Raw genomic sequence first — 21,220 nt, forward strand, 5'->3', positions numbered from 1 at the left:
ATACTCTTTACCCCGCCATTTCTAGTTACGTCAAGGATCTTACTGCTCCAGGACGGAGGACCTTCAAGAAATTGGAGGGTAGCGATAATCACCGATGCAGTTAAGCCGGGCCCTGGGCTGATGCACTCTCAGACCCCGTGGGTAGTGGCCCTTGCGCCCGAAAGAGGGCTACGGTGTAGCCCCAGCCCGGCACCCCAGTTGACTCCCTGCTTCCCGCACCCCAAAAGCCTAAGCGCAGAAGAGGCGGGGGACACCAAAGAAACCCCCACCAACTCCCCGACCCGGGCCTTGGGGAAAAATGGCGAAGCCCAGGGGCGGGGGACAGGACGGCGCGAGTGACCCGGCGCTCCCCGGGCCTCGGAGCCCATGGAGTGGGTCGTGGTGGGCGACGCCACGCAACCGCGACCCGTCCGTTGCCTCCGCCATCTTCTCCTACTCACCCGGACTCCCCCCGCGGCCGCGCTGGCTTCGCGTTTCCCTTCCGGCCGCTGACAGAGATCCGGGCTGGGCGGGGTGGGCGAGCGCGCGGAGGGGGTGGACCGAGGGCGGGGAGGCCGGACGGAAGAGGAAAGGGAGGGCGGCGAGCCGGCCACGGCGGGGTGTGGAGCGTGCGGCGTGTGTGCGGAGGGAGAGGTGGGGGCGGAGGAGAGGCGAGGAAGGGAGGGAGGCGGAGGAATGAGAGCGCGAGGCGCCTCTCGTCCGCTCCTAAGCCCGGGCGGAAAGAGCCGAGCGCAGCCCGAGCGCTCTGTTAAAATGGCGGCGGCGTTGGCGGTGGCCGCGGCGTCTGGTCGGTGAAGTGACTCTGCTGCTTCTCTCCCCACCCGCCCCCTCCCCCCTCCCCTCCCCCCGTCCTTCCCCCCCTTCCCCGCCGCCGGCGCCTCCGCGCCCCTCCGGCCTGCGCACCTCCCCTCGCTCCCCTCCTCTCCCCCGCCCGCTGCGGGGACCGCCGGCCCCCTCCCCCCATCTCTTGCTCCCCGCCCCGTCCCCGCCGCCGCCCGCCCTGGTCGCCTCCCCGCCCCGCCGGCCGGCCGGCCCCCTCCTCCGCCTCTCTCCCCTCCCCCCCGCCGGTCGGGATCAGTCAGTGTGATCCGAAGCGGGGGAGGGGGGGGGCGGCGGCCGAACGATGTGCGAGAACTGCGCAGACCTGGTGGAGGTGTTAAATGAAAGTAAGTAGCCGCGGTAGCGGCCCGTTGGGGTGCACGGTTTGGGGTCCTCGCGCAGCTCTCTGGCCTCCCCGGGCTGCCACGGCCTGCGGGAGGCGACGGCTGGGCCGGGCGGCGTGCGGGCCTAGCGCCCCGGGAAGGTGCGCGGTGGCGCGGCCGCCGCGGCGCCTCGGGCCCAACCCGGCCAGGTTACCTGGGCGCCCGAGACGCGGCCGCCGCGGAGCTCCGGCTGGGCCTGGCCTGGGCGCTCTGGGCTCTCGGAAAGTTTCCTCATTACAGGTGTCAATTAATGAAGGCAGTAATGAACCCCTCGCCGCCTTCGCCCCGTTCGCCCTGCCGGGAAGGTGCGGGGAGGTGGGGTCGGAGGACGAGGCTTTCCTCCGCAGTCCAAATCCTCCGGCCGCCCTCTTTTGATATCCAGCGTGCTGCCGAGGCCTCTCTTACCTGCTAATTTTCATTAAACTCCCTGGGAGCAGGGTGGTGGTTTTTCCCTCCCTTGCGGGTGTGTGGGTGTCTTAAACACTTCAGCCAGACATTAAATAGCTGAAAACGAACTGTGATAGTGATGATTGGAACCTTCATACCTATTTTTAAAATAAATTTGTTAATGATGTTTCTTAGTGTAGCATTCACCGCTTTAATGGTACCTTCTGTTAAGCAGAGCACTGTACTACACATACCATCCCGGGATAGTTATGGCCTATCTCTCCTGGAGGGAAAGGCCTTTTACCTGATACTTTACTTTTTATTATTAAAGAGGGTACGTTGATCTTTTCTGGCCTTTTTATTTTATTCTCGACCCTTGCAAGATGGTATTTCAGCTTATAGAAGATATATTGCAAATCAACTACTTCTGGGCCTTAAGGCCTAGTTGGCAGAGGTGAATTAGATGAAGGGATCAATTTACAAGAAGTTGGTTGTTGAAAAAATGCTCACTTACGAACAGTTTATGTGGGTTTTGGATTTGTATTCTGTTTGTGATATTTCCACAGACTTTCAGACTATCTAATTTTGTAATACAATTAACTAAAACAGTTGATTTATAAAATGTACCATGGTATTTGTGTTTGAATGTCGCTTTAATGACCAAAGGCAATAATAAAAGTGGAAGGGTTCTAACTTAATTTCAACTCCGTATTTACTTCCTGATAGGTGGAATAGGCTTTTGCACATATTCCAACTATAGGTTCCGGTATTTGTGTCACCCTAAATTATCCTAGAATTTTAAGATTATTTGTGTGTATTTTGAGATACTTTTATTTCTGGCGCAGGTAGTTTACGATATGATAAATCCTCAATACTTTATTTTATACCTCAGATACAAGTCGTGTGATTATGATTGTTATGCTCAACTTGGAAAGTTAATAGTTTTGCAATGTAATATGAGGAACAAGTACTTAATTTTGTTGGTGATTTTAAAAACCTTTTTTTTTTTTTTTGAGACAGTTTTGCTCTTGTTGCCCAAGCTGGAGGGCAATGGCATGATCTTGGCTCACTGCAAACTCTGCCTCACAGGTTCAAGCGATTCTCCTGCCTCAGCCTCCCGAGTAGCTGGGAATGCAGGTTCCCTCCACCATGCCCGGCTAATTTTTGTATTTTTAGTAGAGACGGGGTTTCACCACGCTGGTCAGGCTGGTCTTGAACTCCTGACCTTGTGATCCGCCTGCCTCGGCCTCCCAAAGTGCTGGGATTACAGTTGTGAGCCACTGCGCGTGGCTGATTTTAAAATATCTTAAACTTGGAAAATTTTAAACAAAACATCTAAAGAAAGTAAAGTTGGTTTATCTTTTGAAAAGAGGTGGCATCTTGATCATAGTGAAAGGTCTTATTTAAGATTATCTGGAAAACCCCTAGAACTTTGGTTAGAAGCACTGAAAAATGCAATGCATTTATGGAGTGTTAGAAATGTGGAGAATTTAAATAGAATTTAGCTTTTATTATCTTTAAGCAAATACGGTTAGTTCAACCAGCTTCACAAAATTTGGCCATGTGCACCCTCTAAGAAACCTGTTTTAATGAACAAGTAAGGATTTTCTATTTGTGTGTAAGCCAGTGGACTCTAAAAATACTTAGTTTCTTAATATTGCTTTTGAGGCTCAATTTAAAAATTTAACTGTTAAACAATAATCTCATAGTGATGCTTCCTTTTTAAAAAAATTTACGGCCGGGAGCAGTGGCTCACGCCTGTAATCCCAACACTTTGCGAGGCCGAGGTTGGCGGATCACCTGAGGTTGGGAGTTCAAGACCAGCCTGACTAACATGGAGCAACCCCGTCTCTACTAAAAATACAAAATTAGCTGGGCGTGGTGGCTACATGCCTGTAATCCCAGCTACTGGGGAGGCTGACCAGGAGAATTGCTTGATCCTGGGAGGCGGAGGTTGCAGTGAGCCGAGATCGTGCCATTGCACTCAGCCTGGGCAACAAGAGCGAAACTCTGTCTCAAAAAGAATTTTTTTTTACTTCAACAATTTTATGTGTAGTTTATACCACACTATTACAAATTGTTTTTTTTTTTCCTGTAGTTCTTTACTTATCCCTGGCTATGATGGAGCATGATAATGAACATGAGTGGTTGGAGCTTGATAAAACTTGTTGAAGTAGATTATATGTGTTTCTTGTGATCTCATTTGCAGTAATTACCTATAAAGTCTGCCCTTTTCCCCCCTATAACTTGTACAAAGATGAGCATCAGTTCAACCTTGATTTAGAAATTCAGAGTTGGCCGGGCAACTCTGAATACAGCTCACGCCTGTATTCCCAACACTTTGGGAGGCCGAGGCGTGCGGATCACAAGGTCAGGAGCTCAAGACCAGCCTGGCCAATATGGTGAAACCCCGTTTCTACTAAAAATTCACAAATTAGCCGGGTGTGGTGGTAGGCATCTGTAGTCCCAGCTACTTGGGAGGCTGAGGCAGGAGAATTGCTTGAACCCTGGTAGGCGGAGGTTGCAGTGAGCCGAGATCATGCCACTGCACTCCAGCCTAGGCGACAGAGCAAGACTCCATCTCAAAAAAAAAAAAAAAAAAAAAAAAATTCAAAGTTACAGTCCTCCCAGAATGTGCTCAGAATTCATCTTTAAATATGACACCCTGTAACAGTTTAGCCAGCTAAGAGAAGCAATAAAATTGTGCATATTTTTTGGTGGTGTGTTTCCAGGTCATGCTGAAAAATACGTAATTAGTATTAAACCAACCTCACAAAACAGTCAGACGTGGTGGTGCGCCCCTGTAATCCTGCCTCGGCAAGAGGATTGTTTGAGGCCGGGAGTTCGAGACCAGCCTGGACAAAATAGTAAGACTGCTTTTTTTTTTTTTTTTTTGAGACAGAATCTCGCTGTGTCACCCAGGCTGGAGTGCAGTGGCAGGGTTTTGGCTCACTACAACCTCTGCCTCCCTGGGTTCAGCAGTTCTCCTGCCTCAGCCTCCCAAGTGGCTGGGATTACAGGCACATGTCACCATGCCTGGCTAATTTTTTTATTTTTAGTAGAAACGGGGTTTCACCATATTGGCCGGGCTGGTCTGGAACTCCTTACCTTGTGATCCACCCACCTCGGCCTTCCAAAATGCTAGGATTACAGGTGTGAGCCACCGCGCCGGGCCAAGACCGCTGTCTTTGAAAAACAAACCAAAAGCCCTGTTTCTTGTGAAATTAACAAACACTGATCACACTTAGAGAAGGCTACCTGGGCAAACAAGAGTGTAATAAATTTTTTTTTTTTTTTTGACACGGAGTCTAACTCTCTCCTTCTCCCAGGCTGGAATGCTGTGTCAGCTAACTGCAACCTCCACCTCCCGGGTTGAAGTGATTCTTCTGCCTCAGCCTCTTGAGTAACTGAGACTACAGGCACCCGCCTCCTCGCCTGGCTAATTTTTGTATTTTTAGTAGAGATGGGATTTTGCCATGTTGGCCAGGCTTGTCTCAAACTCCTGACCTCAGGGAATCTGCCCGCCTGTACCTCCCAAAGTGCTGCAGTTACAGGAGTGAGCCATCATGCCTGGCCTAAAAATTTTGTTTAAAAAATTTTTAGTTGATAAATAATTTTACATATTCATGGGGTACATAGTGATGTTTCAATACATAAAACGTATAGTGATCAGTTGAAGATAATTAGTATATCCATCTCAAACATTTAGCATTTGCTTTGGGAACATTCAGTATCCTCCTAGCTATTTGAAACTGTATCATATATTATTGTTTTTTTGAGACAGGGTTTCTCTTCCATTGCCCAGGCTGGAGTGCGGTGGTATGCTCTTGGGTCACTGGAGCCTCTGCTTCCTGGGCTTAAGCAGTCCTCCTACCACATCCTCCCAAGTAGCTGGGACTACAGGCATGTGCCACCAAGCCCGGCTAATTTTTGTGTTTTTAGTAGAGATGGGGTTTCACCACGTTGGCCAGGCTGGTCTTGAACTCTTGAACTCAAGTGATCTGCCCACCTTGGCCTCCCAAAGTGCTGGGATTATAGGCATGAGCCACCATGCCCGGCTTATATCATATATTATTGTTAACCGTAGTCATTTTGTAGTAGTATAGAACACTAGAACTTATTCCTCCTATTTCACTGTAATTTTATATCCTTTAACAAATCTCTCCCTATCCCTCCCCTGCCTCTACCATTCCCAGCAAATTTTGTGTGTGTTTTTGTTTGTTTTATTTTATTTTTTTTGAGACAGAGTCTTGCTCTGTCGCCCAGGCTGGAGTGCAGTGGCGCGATCTCTGCTCACTGCAAGCTCCGCCTCCCGGGTTCACGCCATTCTCCTGACTCAGCTTCCCAAGGAGCTGGGACTACAGGCGCCCGCTACCACACCCAGCTAATTTTTTGTATATTTAATAGAGATGGGGTTTCACCATGTTGGCCAGGATGGTCTCGATCTCTTGACCTCGTGATCCACCCGCCTCGGCTTCCCGAAGTGCTGGGATTACAGGCGTGAGCCACCGTGCCTAGCCGTGCTTTTGTTTATTAATAGAGACAGGGTCTCGCATTGTTGCCCAGGCTGGTCTCAAACTCCTGGCCTCAAGCCATTCTCCTGCCTCAGCCTCCCCAAGTACTGGAATTGCATGAGCTACCATGCCTGGCCAGTTAATTGTGTTTTAAATGAAAGGGTAGACACAGTGTGGGTAGTATAGCTTTATATTAGATATGCACAGACTTTTTGATAAGAGTAAGGACTTCATGTGGAATGATTAAAGTTTGGCAGAATGCAGTATCGTTAAAAGTAACAGATTATGAACAGTTCCTTTTGTCATCAGTTTTTGGTGAGAGTATTAATATTATTAGTTATACCTCTGGTTCTGAGCATCTGAAGCTGTAAACTTTCACTGTGGAAACATGCAGAGGCATACAGACACAGAATTGTGCTCATAGGTTGAGGACCCGTTGAAGTTTGTTCCTGGAACCAGACTAAGGATCCTGTCATAAGTACCCCCACCACACCCACCCTTTTTCAATATAATCTTGACACATATCATAAAAGTTGAAACTACATTTCAAAATCATATTTGGCTTTAGTGTTAGAATAACCAATCCCAACAATACTAAAATATTGGACTTGCCATTTTCTTTTAATGCTTCATTTTTAAAACATTTAAAAAGCTTGGATGTATTGAGTAAATTTTGCTGTTATCATTTTGTGGGATTACATTCTGTTTAGGATAAATTTTAAATTTCTGTTCCTCTGCTTGTTCTGTTGAGTTTGTATGATAACTGCTTTTGTAGTTACTTTTGTGAACCAGTTTACAAAGGCCAAAGCATTTCTAGATCTTGGTGAGGAGTTGGAGGCTTAAAGTTACATGCCTTAGGCCATCACCCTAGCAAACTCACTAGTAAATTGAGGTTATTTACCTCGTAAGGTAAATTTCTCTGAAAGCAGAGTGAAAATTACGTTGTACATCTTTTTTTTTTTTTTTTTTTTTTTTTTGAGACAGAGTCTCGCTCTTTCACCCAGGCTGGAGTGCAGTGGTGCGATCTTGGGCTCACTGCAACCTCCGCCTCCTGGGACTACAGGCGTGAGCCACCATGCCTGGTGTACGTCATTGTTTTAAACCATTTATGTGTTGTAGATTTTACTCTGTGTATTTGTTTACCAAGTTGTCCAAAATGGATAATTCATGTGAGATAGGCAAGAGCAAGTATTGTATCCCAATACCATTTGGTGAAAAAGTTGAACTTCAGAAAGGATAAGTAGTTTGCCAAGATCACCTGTCAACCTGCATAGTCAAATTTGAGATGGAATTCAGCTACTCCAATATCTGTATTTGCAGAATAATTCTGTTGTGTTTATTTTGTTGGTAGTGGTGGTTTTGAGACGGAGTCTCGCTCTCTTGCCCAGGCTGCAGTGCAATGGCACGATCTCAGCTCACTGCAACTTCGGCCTCCTTGGTTCAAGTGATTCTCCTGCCTCATCCTCCCGAGTAGCTGGGATTAGAGGCACCTGCCACCACGCCCAGCTAATGTTTGTATCTTTAGTAGAGATGGGTTTTCACCAGTTTGGCCATGCTGGTCTCGGACTCCTGACCTCAGGTGATCTACCCGCCTGGGCCTTTCAGTGTGTTTTATTTTTAAAGCAGATTACTTTATTGAGCATTTTGTGTTGGGTACTTAAGTACTTTACATGCTTTGCATGCTGCTGATTTAATCAGTTCTTTGAGGGTGGTAGTCTATCCTTTTCAGATGAGGGAACTAAGATTTACAGAATTTATGTGACTTGCTTAGGGTCACATGTGACTGTTTGGTGGAACCACAGGACTTAATCCCAGATTAGGCTAAGAGTTTTTTTTTTTTTTTGAAAAGGAATTTTACTCTTGTTGCCCAGGCTGGTGTGCAATGGCATGATCTCGGCTCACTGCAACCTCCACCTCCTGGGTTCAAGCGATTCTCCTGCCTCAGCCTCCTGAGTAGCTGGGATTACAGGCATGCACCACCATGCCTGGCTAATTTTTGTAATTTTAGTCGATGTGGGGTTTCACCATGTTGGCCAGGATGGTCTTGAATTCCTGACCCCAGGTAATCCGCCTCCCTTGGCCTCCCAAAGTGTTGGGTTTACAGGCCTGAGCCATCCTGTCTGGCCTAAAAGTTCTTACTAGTTACATTGTATAAATTTTATGATGATCTATCTGAATCACCACAGTTGACAAAGTAAAAAATGCTGACCATGTTTTATGTATCTTCAAAAATTCAGACAAATTTCTTTGGTAATTGTAGTAGGAATTCAAAAGTGGTAATAAGTATAGCTGAATAAGGATCTTTTTCATTGAACAAAATTTTAAATTTTTTGATTTTTGATTATTTTTTAAGAGACAGTGTATCACCCATGGTGGGGTACAGTGGCCCAAATATAGCTCACTGCAGCCTCAAGCTCCTGGGCTCAAGTAATGCTCCTGCCTCCGCCTCCCAAAGTGTTGGAATACACTGTACCTGACTGAGAATCTTTCTTAATACTGTTATTCTGCAGTGAGCCATTTAATAAAACTACATGTTTCCAGGGCTTTTTAGATACTATGAGTATATAGGTACTAAATCAATTAGTAACATAACTTTTTCAGTAGACATTTGATCTAAAGTTAGAATTTTTTCCCCCCGTTTGGAGATGGAGTCTTATTCTGTTATCCAGGGTGGAGTGCAATGAAGCGATTCGAAGCAACCTCGACCTCCTGGGCTCAAGCGATTTTCCTGTCTCACCCTCCTGAGTAGCAGGGACTATAGGTATATACCAGCACAGCTGGCTGCTTTTTTTTTTTTTTGAAACAGTTTCCTTCTGTCTCCCAGGCTGGAGTGCAGTGGTACAGTCTTGGCTCACTGCAACCTCTGCCTTGGGGGCTCAAGCAGTTCTTGTGCCTCAGCCTCCCAAGTAGCTGGGATTATAGGCATGTGCCATCATGCCGGGCTAATTTTTGTATATTTAGTAGAGATGGGGTTTCGCCATGTTGGTCAGGCTGGTCTCAAACTCCTGGCCTCAAGTGATCCGCCTTCCTCAGCCTCCCAGAGTGCTGGGATTACAGGTGTGAGCTACTTTGTCCGGTTCTCCCGAATTGATTTTTTTTTTTTTGAGACGGAGTCTTACTCTGTGGCCCAGGCTGGAATGCAGTGGCATGATCTTGGCTCACTTCAACCTCCTCTTCCTGGGTTCAAGCGATTCTCCTGCCTCAGCTTCCCAAGTAGCTGGGATTACAGGTGCGTACCACCATGCCCAGCTAGTATTTGTGTTTTTTGTAGGAATAGGGCTTCACTGTGTTGCCCAGGCTGTTCTCAAACTCCTAGCCTCAAGTGATTCACCCACCTCGGCCTCCCAAAGTGCTGGGATTACAGGCATGGGCCACCACGCCTGGCTGATTTTTTTTCCCCCCCCGAGATGGAGTCTTGTTCTGTTGCCCCAGGCTGGAGTGCGATGGCCTGATCTTGGCTCACTGCAACCTCCACCTCCCGGGTTCAAGCGATTTTCCTGCCTCAACCTCCCGGGTAGCTGGGATTACAGGCACCTGCCACCACGCCTGGCTAATTTTTGTTATGTTTAGTAGTGATGAGGTTTCACCATGTTGGCCAGGCTGGTCTTGAACTCCTGACCTCATGATCTGCCCACCTCGGCCCCCCAAAATGCTGTGACTACAGGTGTGAGCCACCGCGTCTGGCTGAAAACATGTTTTCATATAAGATTTCATTTTATATAAAATGTAATATATCTGTTTCCAGTTCTCCCATATTATGAATAATGCTGCAAATGTACATCTTTCTACTTAAATGTTTTAACTCCATCCCTGGTTCTTTTAGATTTCTAGACGTGAGTTTACTGTGTCAAAATATATAAACATTTTTCATTATTTTCATACTGTTTGCTTGCCAGAAAGGATATATTGATCTTTTAGTCTTAGTCGTGCCTGTGTAAGGGCACTTTCACCTGTGTTGAATATTATCCTTTCGAAAGTGTTATTTTAGCAGGGCATGGTGATTAGTGCCTGTAGTATTCCCAGCTACTCAGGAGGCTGAGGTGGGAGGATCACTTGAGCCCTGGAATTCAAGGCTAGCCTGGGCAACATAGCAAGACTTCATCTCTTAAAATAAAAGTTATTTTGGCAGAAAATGTATTAAGCAATTACTAGTAAATTTAACCATTCATATTTTATTATTTAATGAATTGTATGTGTTCTTTTTCTGTATTTCAGATTTCAGTGTTTTGGATTTTTTTTTTTTATTTTTTTGGGACAGAATTTTGCTCTTGTTCCCTAGGATGGAGTGCAATGGTGCCATCTCGGCTCACTGCAACCTCTGCCTCCCAGGTTCAAGCGATTCTCCTGCCTCAGACTCCCGAGTAGCTGGGATTACAGGTGCCTGCCACCACGCCTGGCTAATTCTTTTGTATTTTTAGTAGAGACAGGGTTTCATCCTGTTGGCCAGGCTGGTCTTGAACTCCTGAGCTCAAGTCATCCACCTGCCTCAGCCTTCCAAAATGCCGGGATTACAGTTGTGAGCCACCGTGCCTGGCCCCTCTTACCTTCTTTCAAAATTCAAAGCTCGCTTTTTTTCTAACTTGTAAGTTTTATTAATAAGAATGAAATAACAACAACAAAAAGCTCACCTTTACCTGTTTTTTTTCTTTTTTTTTTTTTGAGATGGAGTCTTGCCCTGTCGCCAGGCTGGAGTGCAGTGGTGCGATCTTGGCTCCCTGGAACCTCCACCTCCCAGGTTCAAGTGATTCTCCTGCCTCAGCCTCCCGAGTACCTGGGACTACAGCCGTGCGTCACCATGCCCAGCTAATTTTTATGTTTTCAGTAGAGACGGAGTTTCTCCACGTTGGCCAGGATGGTCTCCATCTCCTGACCTCGTGATCCACCTGCCTCGGCCTCCCAAAGTACTGGGATTCCAGGCATGAGCTGCCACACCCGGCCTACTACCTGTTTTATAAATCAGAATTCTATATAAGATTTCTTTTGAGGAGAAAAAGGTATCCTGTAGTCCCCCCTTATCCAAGTGGAATGTGTTCTGAGACCTCCAGTGGATACCTGAAACCGCAGATAGTGCTGTACCCTATATACTGTTTTTTTTCTCATTATTTTAAGAACTTTCACCTTTTCACTTCAAATAAGCTTTTCTTTGGCATATCTGAATTACTAGTATCGCTGCTCTTGCACTTTGGGGCCATTATTGGGTAAAGTAAGGGTTACTTGAATACAAGCATTGTGTACTGCTACAGTGGATCTGATAACCAGGACAGCTACTAAGTGACTTAATGGGTAGGTTGCATGTACAGCCTGGATATGCTGGACAAAAGGATGATTCACGTCCTAGGTGGGACGGCACAAGATTTCATCATGCCACTCGGAATGGCAAACAATTTAAAACTTACGAATTGTTTATTTCTGGAATTTTCCATTTAATATTTTTGGACCATGGTTGACTGTGGGTAACTATGGAAAGCAAAACCAAAGATAATAGGGGGACTATTGTAGTTTCTTAATAAGCTTGAAAACTAAGTAATATTATGTGGGTGCTCAAAAAAAGCCAACATAAAACTGTTTTCAAGTATCTTTTTTTTGAGATGGAGTCTTGCTGTGTCGCCCAGGCTGGAGTGCGGTGGTGCAATCTCGGCTCACTGCAAGTTCTGCCTCCTGGGTTGACGCCATTCTCCTGCCTCAGCCTCCCGAGTGGCTGGGACTACAGGCGTCTGCCACCATGCCCAGCTAATTTTTTTGTATTTTTAGTAGAGACGGGGTTTTACCGTGTTAATCAGGATGGTCTTGATCTCCTGACCTCAGATGATCTGCCCACCTTGGCCTCCCAAAGTGTTAGGATTACAGGCGTGAGCCACTGTGCCCGGCCCTTTTTTTTTTTTTTGTGCCTCTGTCGTCCAGGCTGGAGTGCATTGGCTTAATCTCAGCTCACTGCAGCCTTCGCCTCCTGCGTTCAAGTGATTCTTCTGCCTCAGCCTTCTGAGTAGCTGGGATTACAGGTGCCTGCCACCACGCTCGGCTAATTCTTTTGTATTTTTAGTAGAGACGGGGTTTCACCGTGTTGGCCAGGCTGGTTTCGAACTCTTGACCTGAAGTGATCCGCCCGTCTTTGCTTCCCAAAGTGCTAGGATTATGAGTGTGAGCCACTGTGCCTGGCCTGTTTTCGAGTATCTTAATTGTGCCCAAATTTTAGGAGGTGGTGTCATGCTTATGAAGTTGGAATACTGTGATGAATTATATTTAACACAGTGATGATAATACACTTCTGTAGCTATTTGAACACTGAAATTTCTTATACAGTGTTTTCCTTGAAGGTACTTCCTTCGTAAGAGTCATGAGAAATAGAAAGGTTTATCTAAGGTCACACAGCAAAGAAGTACCAGGGGTAGGACTAGAATTTAGTTGTGCTTATTTCTTCTCAGTGTACTTTTCACTAACCAAGCTATCTTTTTTTATTTTTATTTTTTAATTTTTAAGAGGACCCTGACTGTGGAAGTTGGGAAACTCATAAGAAACCGTTAAAGGAACTGTGGAGAGATTTATTCGGGCTAAAGTGGATTAGGCAAGATTTGTTTTTATTTTTTCCCGAGACGGAGTCTTGAATTGTCACCCAGGCTGGATTGCAGTGGCGCAGTCTCTGCTCACTGCAACTTCCACCTCCCGGGTTCAAGCAATTCTCCTGCCTCAGCCTCCCAAGTAGCTGGGATTACAGGCGCCCACCACTGTGCCCGGCTCATTTTTGTAAATTTAGTAGGGATGGGATTTCACCATGTTGGCCAGGATGGTCTCGAACTCCTGACCTCGCCATTCACCCGCCTTGGCCTCCCAAAGTGCTGGGATTACAGGTGTGAGCCACTGTGCCCCGCCAAGATTTTAAGGAAGATGGAAGATTCAGGTGGGCCCTGTTTGAAATAGTTGCTGGGAATGAGAGGAGTGAAATGGCCTACCTTGACTTGTGAAGGCTCTGCATGACTTAGCCTCTGCTAACTTCATTCCCTTGTTCTCTTTGCCTTTTTTTTTTTTTTTCCTTTTTGCCTTCTTTCATTGATGACACTGAGCCTTTATATACACCTTTTTTTTTTTTTTTTTTTTTTTTGAGACAGAGTTTGACTCTTGTTGCCCAGGCTGGAGTGCAATGGTGCGATCTTGGCTCACTGCAGCCTCTGCTTCCTGGGTTCAAATGATTCTCCTGCCTCAGCCTCCTGAGTAGCTGGGATTACAGGCACCCGCCACCACGCCTGGCTAATTTTTGTATTTTTAGTAGAGACAGGGTTTCAACATGTTGGCTAGGCTTCTCTCGAACTCCTGACCTCAGGTGGTTTGCCTGCATCTGCCTCCCAAAGTGCTGGGATTACAGACGTGAACCACTGTGCCTGGCCTGTATATACCTTCTTATACTTTCAAGTTTTGACTGAAATGATTTTTTTCAGAGAGGTCTTTCCCGAACACCAAGTCTGAAGTAGCTCTGGTTCTTTTTGTTCATAGCATTTACCACAATTTAGAATTATGTATGTATTTCTATGTTTACAACTGTGATTTTTTTATTCTACGAGACTATCAGTTCTATGATTGCAACTGTTATTACTGTTCTACAGTGCCTGCATGTGGTAGGATCAGTGTTTATTTAAAACATCTGAAAAATCTTAAGGTCACTGTGGTTGATAATAGAAGGGAAAACAAGGGTAGGACAGATGTGGCATTTCCTGTTTTCTCCGTTTTCTTGGATATATCAAGTACTGTCAGTCCTTGCTTTTGTGATGTCTTGCTTGCCACCCCCTTCATAAAATGGTACTTTTTGTTGTTGCTGCTGCTGTTTTTGGAGACAGGGTCTCACTCTGTCACTCAGGCTGGAGTACAGTGGCGTGATCCTAGCTCACTGCAGCCTTGAGCTCCTGGGCTCAAGAGAGCCTCCCAAGTAGCTGGGACTACAGGTGCTCATGATGACACCCAACTTGCTTGCTTATTTATTTGAGAATGAGTTTCACTATATTTCCCAGGCTGCTCTTGAACTTCTGGCCTCAAGTGATTCTCCCGCCTCAGCCTCCCAAAGTGCTGGGATTACAGGCATGAGGCACCACACACAGCGCTTTACTAGTTCGTGATATTAGTACCTGTGGGTTAAATTTAAGGTTGAGAATTGTTATTCTTTTTAAACTAGTTAGGATTCTGTCTCAAGGACCAGAAAAAACAGCTTCTCTGGCAGAAACAGAGTTTTTCTTTAAAAGCTGTAACTAGGCCGTCTAGGTGTATATTCAGGTGTGCTTTACTTTTAACCATTGGGTTTATAACATCATCAGGAGTTTATTTCTCTGTGGCTTGCTGGGCTTCCTTGGTTTTGACCTCAGTTTGGCCCTTCCTATGGTAACAGAAATGACTACTGCACCTTAATTATTTGACAGGTCTTGCTCTGTCGCCCAGTCTAGAGTGCAGTGGCATGATCACAGCTCACTGTAGTCTTGACCTCCCAGGCTCAAGAGATCCTCCCACCTCAGCCACCTGAGTAGCTGGAACTACAAGCCTGTGCCATCACACCTGGCTAATTTTTGTAATTTTTGTAGAGACAGGGTTTCACCTTTGTTACCCAGGTTGGTCTTAAACTCCTGGGCTCAAGCCATCCTTCTGTTCCAGCCTCTTAAAGTGCTGGGGTTACAGGTGTGAGCAGTCACCACTGGTCTGTTTAGTTTTTTCAGACAGGGTCTCGCTCTGTTGTCCAGGCTGGAGTGCAGTGGCTCAGTCATGGCTCACTGCAGCCTCAACCTCCCGGGCGGGCCCAAGCTATCCTCCTGCCTCAGCTTCCATAGTAGCTGGGACTATACGCCTGTGCCACTACACCCAGCTAATTTTCGTTTTGGTGTTTTTTATTTTTACTCTGTTAATAAATTAAGATGGGGTCCCACTGTGTTGCCCAGGCTGGTCGTGAACTCCTGGGCTCAAACTATCCTCCTGCCTCAGCCTCCCAAAATGTTGAGATTATAGGCGTGAACCACCATGCCTGGCCATTTTTTTGTATTTTTAGTAGAGATGGGGTTTCACCATGTTTCCCAGGCTGGTCTCCAACTCCTGGGCTCAAGTGATCTCCCTATTTTGGCTTCCTAAAGTGCTGAGATTGCAGGTGTGAGCCACTGTGCCCAGCACTACTGCACCATTTTTATACCACATCTTCATACCACAGTGTTTGGACATCACATACTTAAACTACGCGGAGAAAAAGAGTGAATCTTTTCTGGAACTTACTGTACAAGAACAAGAAGGCTGCTTTTTCCAAAACCTCCCTGACAAATGTCATTTCATATATTATTGGCTCTGTTCCTGAAATAGAGTTCAAAGAGGATGGACTTTGATTGGTTTAAACTAATCAGGACCTATTCTTGAAGCTGATCTCACCCACATCTCATAACTAAGAGTGTGCTTCTGGAAAAGAAATCTGGCACGTTGTTACCATGAAAGAGGTGAAATTGCTTCTGGGCAATAAGCCCATGGATGTCTAATACACTGAAAACCATTTCTTAATATTTTGCATTTACTGAGTTGTGTTTCACCTTAACTTTGTTTAAATATTTGTTTTTTTTAAAAACATAAACACTTGTGTAAAGCATTCTGCTGCATGCTGGTAGCTATAGAAATACATTTAGCTGTGTATTTTCCCTTAAGGAAAGTTCCAGAGTACAGATGAGGCAGTAGGATGATACTTGAGTGAGTGATCTTTGGAACCTGGTAGACCTGAGTTCCAATCCTGCTCCTGTCATTTATTAAGTCTCCGACTTTGGCTAAGTTCCCTTACCTCTTAGTGCCTTGTTTCTTATTTGGAAATGAGGATATTCTTAATACGTATCTCATAGGGATTTTGTGAGGAGTGAATAAGATAATGCATATCAACATTTAACACAGTGCTAGCATAAGAAACATGCAAAACAACAGTTTGAAAAATAAAAATGGTAAATTTTATGAAATAGCTATAGTTGAAGTGCAGTGGGAAGAGTTTAGTTTTGGGATGATTGGAGAAAACTTTGTGAACTTGATATAATTTAAGTTGCTCTAAGTGGTATATATGCATATAATTTTTTGAGATGGGGGCCTTGGTATGCTGCCTGGGCTGGTCTTGAACTTCCAGGCTCAGATGATCCTCCTGACTCAGATTCATGTTAGCTGGGATTACAGGCACACACCACTGCACCTGGCTATCTTTGAGTGATTGAAAAACAAAAGCAAAAAAACCCTGTAGTCCTAGCACTTTGGGAGGCCGAGGCTGGTGAATTGCCTGAGCTCAGGAGTTCGAGACCAGCCTGGGCAACATGGTGAAATTCTGTCTCTATTATAATATAAAAACTAGTTGGGCATGGTGGCACACATCTATAATCCTAGCTACCCAGGAGGCTGAGGCATGAGAATTGCTTGAACCCGGGTGGCGGAGGTTGCAGTGAGCTGAGATCATACCACTGCACTACAGGTTGGGCGACAGAGGGAGACTCTGTCTCAAAAACAAACAAAAGGCTGGGGTGTGGCGGCTCACGCCTGTAATCCCAACATTTTGGGAGGCCGAGGCAGGCATATCACCACAGGTCAGGAGTTCACTACTGGCCAACATGCTGAAACCCTATCTCTACTAAAAATACGAAAATTAGCCTAGCATTGTGGCGTGTGCCTGTAATCCCAGCTGCTTGCCAGGCTGAGGCCAGAGAATCGCTTCAACTCGGGAGGTGGAGGTTGCAGTGAGCCGAGATGGCACCACCGCACTCCATCCAGTCTGGGCGACTAGTGAGACTCCATCTCAAATACACAACCAAAAAAAAAAAAAGAAAAAAAAACCCACTATATTTGCTGGGTATGGCGGCTATGCCTATAATCCCAGCACTTTGGGAGGCCTAGGCGGGCGGATCTCCTGAGGTCAGGAGTTCAAGACCAGCCTGGCCAACATGGTGAAACCCATGTCTACTACAAATACAAAAATTAGCTGGGTGTGGCGGTGGGCCCCTGGAATCTTGGCTACTCGGGAGGCTGAGGCAGGAGAATCACTTGAACTCGGGAGGCGGAGGTTGAAGTGAGTAGAGGTTGTGTCACTTCACTGTACTCTGGGCGATAGAGGGAGACTCCATCTCAAAACAACACTATATTGACACAGTCACCAGTGACCTGTTATTCATGAAAGTAAACGGAGAGGTTTTCTCTATAACTCCATGGAGCTAGTGCTTTCCCTTTGGGAAAAACAAAAACAAAACAAAAACAAAACAAAAAACAAACAAAAAACTGGCTGGACGCAGTGGCTCGTGCCTGTAATCCCAGCACTTTGGGAGGCCAAGGCGAGTGGATCACTTGAGGTCAGGAGTTCAATACCAGCCTGGCCAACATGGTGAAACCCTATCTCTACTAAAAACAAAAACTAGCTGGGCATGGTGGCACACGCCTGTCCCCAGCTACTCGGGAGGCAGAGGCAGGAGAATCACTTGAACCTGGGAGGTGGAGGTTGCAGGAAGCTGAGATCACACGCCTGGGTGACGGAGGGAGACTCCTTCTTGAAAAACCCCAAAACCTCTCTTTTCCTGCGTATAATTTAATCACTGTAGAAAGCTGTAGAAAATACTGAAGAAATACAAACCTTGTAATTGTTAAAATTTTGGTTTATGTAAATCTAGCTGTCTTCTGTGAATATATAAACTGAGTTTATACTTACCTACTCTTTTTTTATGAGCATTTTCTTATAAAAATGATGAAACCCTGTCTCTATCCAAAATACAAGTATCTGAGAACAGAATTTAATGGCAGCCTACTTTTAGTCTTTTGAATGTGACACATATTTAACTAGTGTTTTCCTGTTTAAAAAAATATGAAAATATTTTTAAGCGTAGAAATCTGGGTCATGTCCCAGGTCAAGATGTAAATTTGGTGTGTTTTGGTTTTTTTCTTCTTCATTTTTTTTTTTTTTTGAGATGGAGCGTCACTCTGTTGCTCGGGCTGGAGTGCAGTGGTGTGGTGGGATCTCGGCTCAGTGCAGCCTCTGCCTCCTTGGTTCAAGTGATTCTCCTGCTTCAGTCTCCTGAGTAGCTGGGATTACAGGCATGCACCACCATGCCTGGCTAATTTTTGTATTTTTAGTAGAGATGGGGTTTCACCATATTGGCCAGGCTGGTCTTGAACTCCTGACCTCAAGTGATTCACCCTCCTGGGCCTCCCAAAATGCTAGGATTACAGGCATGAGCCACTGCACCTGGCTTGTTTTCTTTTTTTGTGACAGGGTCTTACTCTGTCGTCTATGCTGGAGTACAGTGGCGTGATCATGGCTCACTGCAACCTCTACCTTCCAGGCTTAAGCGGTTCTCCCATCTCAGCCTCCTGAGTAGCTGGGATTATAGGCGCAGGCCACCACACTTGGCTAATGTTTTTGGTATTTTTAGTACAGATGGGGTTTCACCATGTTGCCCAGGCTGGTCTTGAACTCATGGGCTCTAGCACTCCACCCGCTTCGGCCTCCCTAAGTGCTGGGATTATAGGCATGAGGCACAGTGCCCAGCCTAGATGTAATTATTTAAGGGTTCTGATTTTCAGTTGCCCTCTAGAAAGGTTGTATTAATTTATTGCCTAAAAGCTTTATATGAGAGTGCCTTTTTTTAAAAAAATATTAGATATTTTATTTTTAAGAATCTGTATGATAGGGTGTCCTAACATGATAGGATGTCTTAAACGGCTATATTTGTTCCTGCAAAGTTGTGGGTTTTTTTTTTTTGGGTGGTGGGGTGGGACACAGTGTCTTGGTCTGCCTCTAAGGGCTGGAGTGTAGTGAGTGGCATGATGAAGACTGACTGCAGCCTTGACCTCTCAGGCTCAAGTGATCCTCCTATGTCAGCCTCCTGACTACAGGTGTGTGCTGCCAAGCCCAGCTAATTCTTAACTTTTGTTTTTTGGTTTTTTTTGGTGGAGACAGGGCCTCATTGTGTTTGCCAGGCGGGTCTTGAACTCCTGGTTTCAAGTAATCCTCCTGTCTTGGCCTTCCAAAGTGCTGGGGATTACAGGCCAGCATGGTGGCTGACATCTATAATCCCAGCACTTTGGCGGGAGGCTGAGGCGAGGCGGGTGGATCACCACCTGAGGTCAGGAGACCAGCCTGACCAACATAGTGAAACCCTGTCTCTACCCAAAATACAAAAATTAGCAGGGTGTGGTGATGCACGCCTATAATCCCAGCTACTCGGGAGGCTGAGGCACGAGAATCTCTTGAACCCAGGAGGTCGAGATTGCAATGAGCTGAGATCGCGCCGCTGCACTCTAGCCTGGGTGACAGAGTGAGATTCTGTCCCAAAAAAAAAAAAAAAAGTGCTGGGAATTACAGGCACGAGCCACTTCACTTGGCATGGTTCTTGAGTTTTAATGGCAAGTAGTCTTTTGTTATTTAGAAAGGTCATTCCCACTCAAGATTAGATACTCAATTAAGTCTTTCTCTTTTCTTTTCTTTTTTTTTTTTTTTTTTTGAGACGGAGTCTCGCTCTTTTGCCCAGGAGTGCAGTGGCACGATCTCAGCTCACTGCAAGCTCCGCCTCCTGGGTTCACACCATTCTCCTGCCTCAGCCTCCCGAGTAGCTGGGACTACAGGTGCCCGCCACCATGCCCGGCTAATTTTTTGTATTTTTAGTAGAAACGGGTTTCACCATGTTAGCCAGGATGGTCTCGATCTCCTGACCTCGTGATCCGCCCGCCTCGGCCTCCCAAAGTGCTGGGATTACAGGTGTGAGCCACCGCTCCCGGCTTTCAGTTAAGTCTTTTTCTAGCTTTTATGGATTTGTTAAATTTAATTTTTTATTCATCTGGAATTTATTTTGGTATGAAGTAGGATCTAACATTAATTTTTCTGAACAATGACTTAGTGATTTTAGCAAATTTGAATTTCTCTCTTTTCCATTGATTTGAAATGCCATGTCTGTCTTTTTTTTTTTTTTGAGACAGGGTTTCACTCTTGTTGCCCAGGCTGGAGTGCAATGGCATGATCTTGGCTCACCACAACCTCCGTCTCCCAGGTTCAAGCAATTCTCCTGCCTCAGCCTCCTGAGTAGCTGGGATTGCAAGCATGTGCCACCACGCCCGGCTAAGTTTGTATTTTTAGTAGAGACGGGGTTTCTCTGTTGGTTAGGCTGGTCGTGAACTGCCAACCTCAGGTGATCCTCCCACCTTGGCCTCCTGAAGTTCTGGGATTACAGGCGTGAGCCACCGCACCCGGCACCATGTCTGTCTTGTATAGAAGTTATGAGTATATTCTTGGAGGCCTATTTTTAAGCTTTTTATTATTTCATCGTGTGGTTTTAATTTAGTCACTTTATAATTTATCTTTGTGCCTGGTACCGTTTAAACCAAATAGGTTGTGAAAAGTTATTCATTTCTTTTTTTTTTTTTTTGAGATGAAGCCTCACACTGTCACCTGGGCTAGAGTGCAGTGGCATGATCTCGGCTCACTGCACCTTCCACCTCCGGGTTCAGGTGATTCTCCTGTCTCAGCCTCCCGAGTAGCTGGAATTACAGGCGCCTGCCATCATGCCCAGCCAATTTTTTTTACATTTTTAGTAGACACGGGGTTTCACCATGTTGACCACGCTGGTCTTGAACTCTTGACCTTGTGATCCGCCTGCCTTGGGCTCCCAAAGTGCTGGGATTATGGGTGTGAGCCACCGTGCCTGGCCAAGTTACTCATTTGTTAAGATGAAACTTTAGAATCCTTTTTTTTTTTTTTTTTTTTTTTGCATCTCCTCCATTTCTATTGGAATTTTTATTGAAATTGGATTATGTTTATAAGTGGGGTAAGAGTTGACATCTTACGGTGTCTTTCCCGAAAGGAAAAGGAAATAGTGTATCTTCGCATTTTTACATAATTTTTGTTTCTTTTTGATGTTTTGTATTTTTCCCCTTTATGTAGGTTCTGCATATTTCTTTTTACATGTATTCCTGGATATTTTTGTTTGTTGTTCCCAATTAAAATGGTATATTTGCACATCTTTATCATTTATTTTACTTTATTGTTTATTTATTTGGTATTTTTAGTAGAGACGGGATTTCACCATGTTGGTCGGGCTGGTCTCAAACTCCTGCCCTCAAGTGATCTGCCCACCTCAGCCTCCCATACTTTATTATTTTTTTAAC

At 45.6% G+C, this 21,220-nt stretch overlaps 1 protein-coding gene across 6 annotated transcripts in view; it reads left to right on the plus strand.

Annotated features, from left to right (window-relative positions):
* The first annotated feature begins 548 nt into the window (after positions 1–548).
* USP34 (ubiquitin specific peptidase 34) overlaps positions 549–21,220 on the plus strand; it is a 280,827-nt gene continuing 260,155 nt past the window's right edge. For 4 of the 6 annotated variants that reach the window (XM_063648687.1, XM_063648691.1, XM_063648688.1 and 1 more), the window contains exons 1-2: positions 737–1,166; positions 10,766–10,838. In XM_063648687.1, coding sequence (XP_063504757.1) covers positions 1,161–1,166; positions 10,766–10,838 — 79 coding nt within the window. In that variant the 5' untranslated portion in view covers positions 737–1,160. Of the gene's footprint in view, positions 1,167–10,765; positions 10,839–21,220 lie in introns of all 6 variants that reach the window. The other 2 variants (XM_054475044.2, XM_063648690.1) reach the window with 1 other exon arrangement.

Source organism: Pongo pygmaeus, chromosome 12, assembly GCF_028885625.2.
Source record: "Pongo pygmaeus isolate AG05252 chromosome 12, NHGRI_mPonPyg2-v2.0_pri, whole genome shotgun sequence".
Lineage (NCBI taxonomy): Eukaryota > Metazoa > Chordata > Mammalia > Primates > Hominidae > Pongo > Pongo pygmaeus.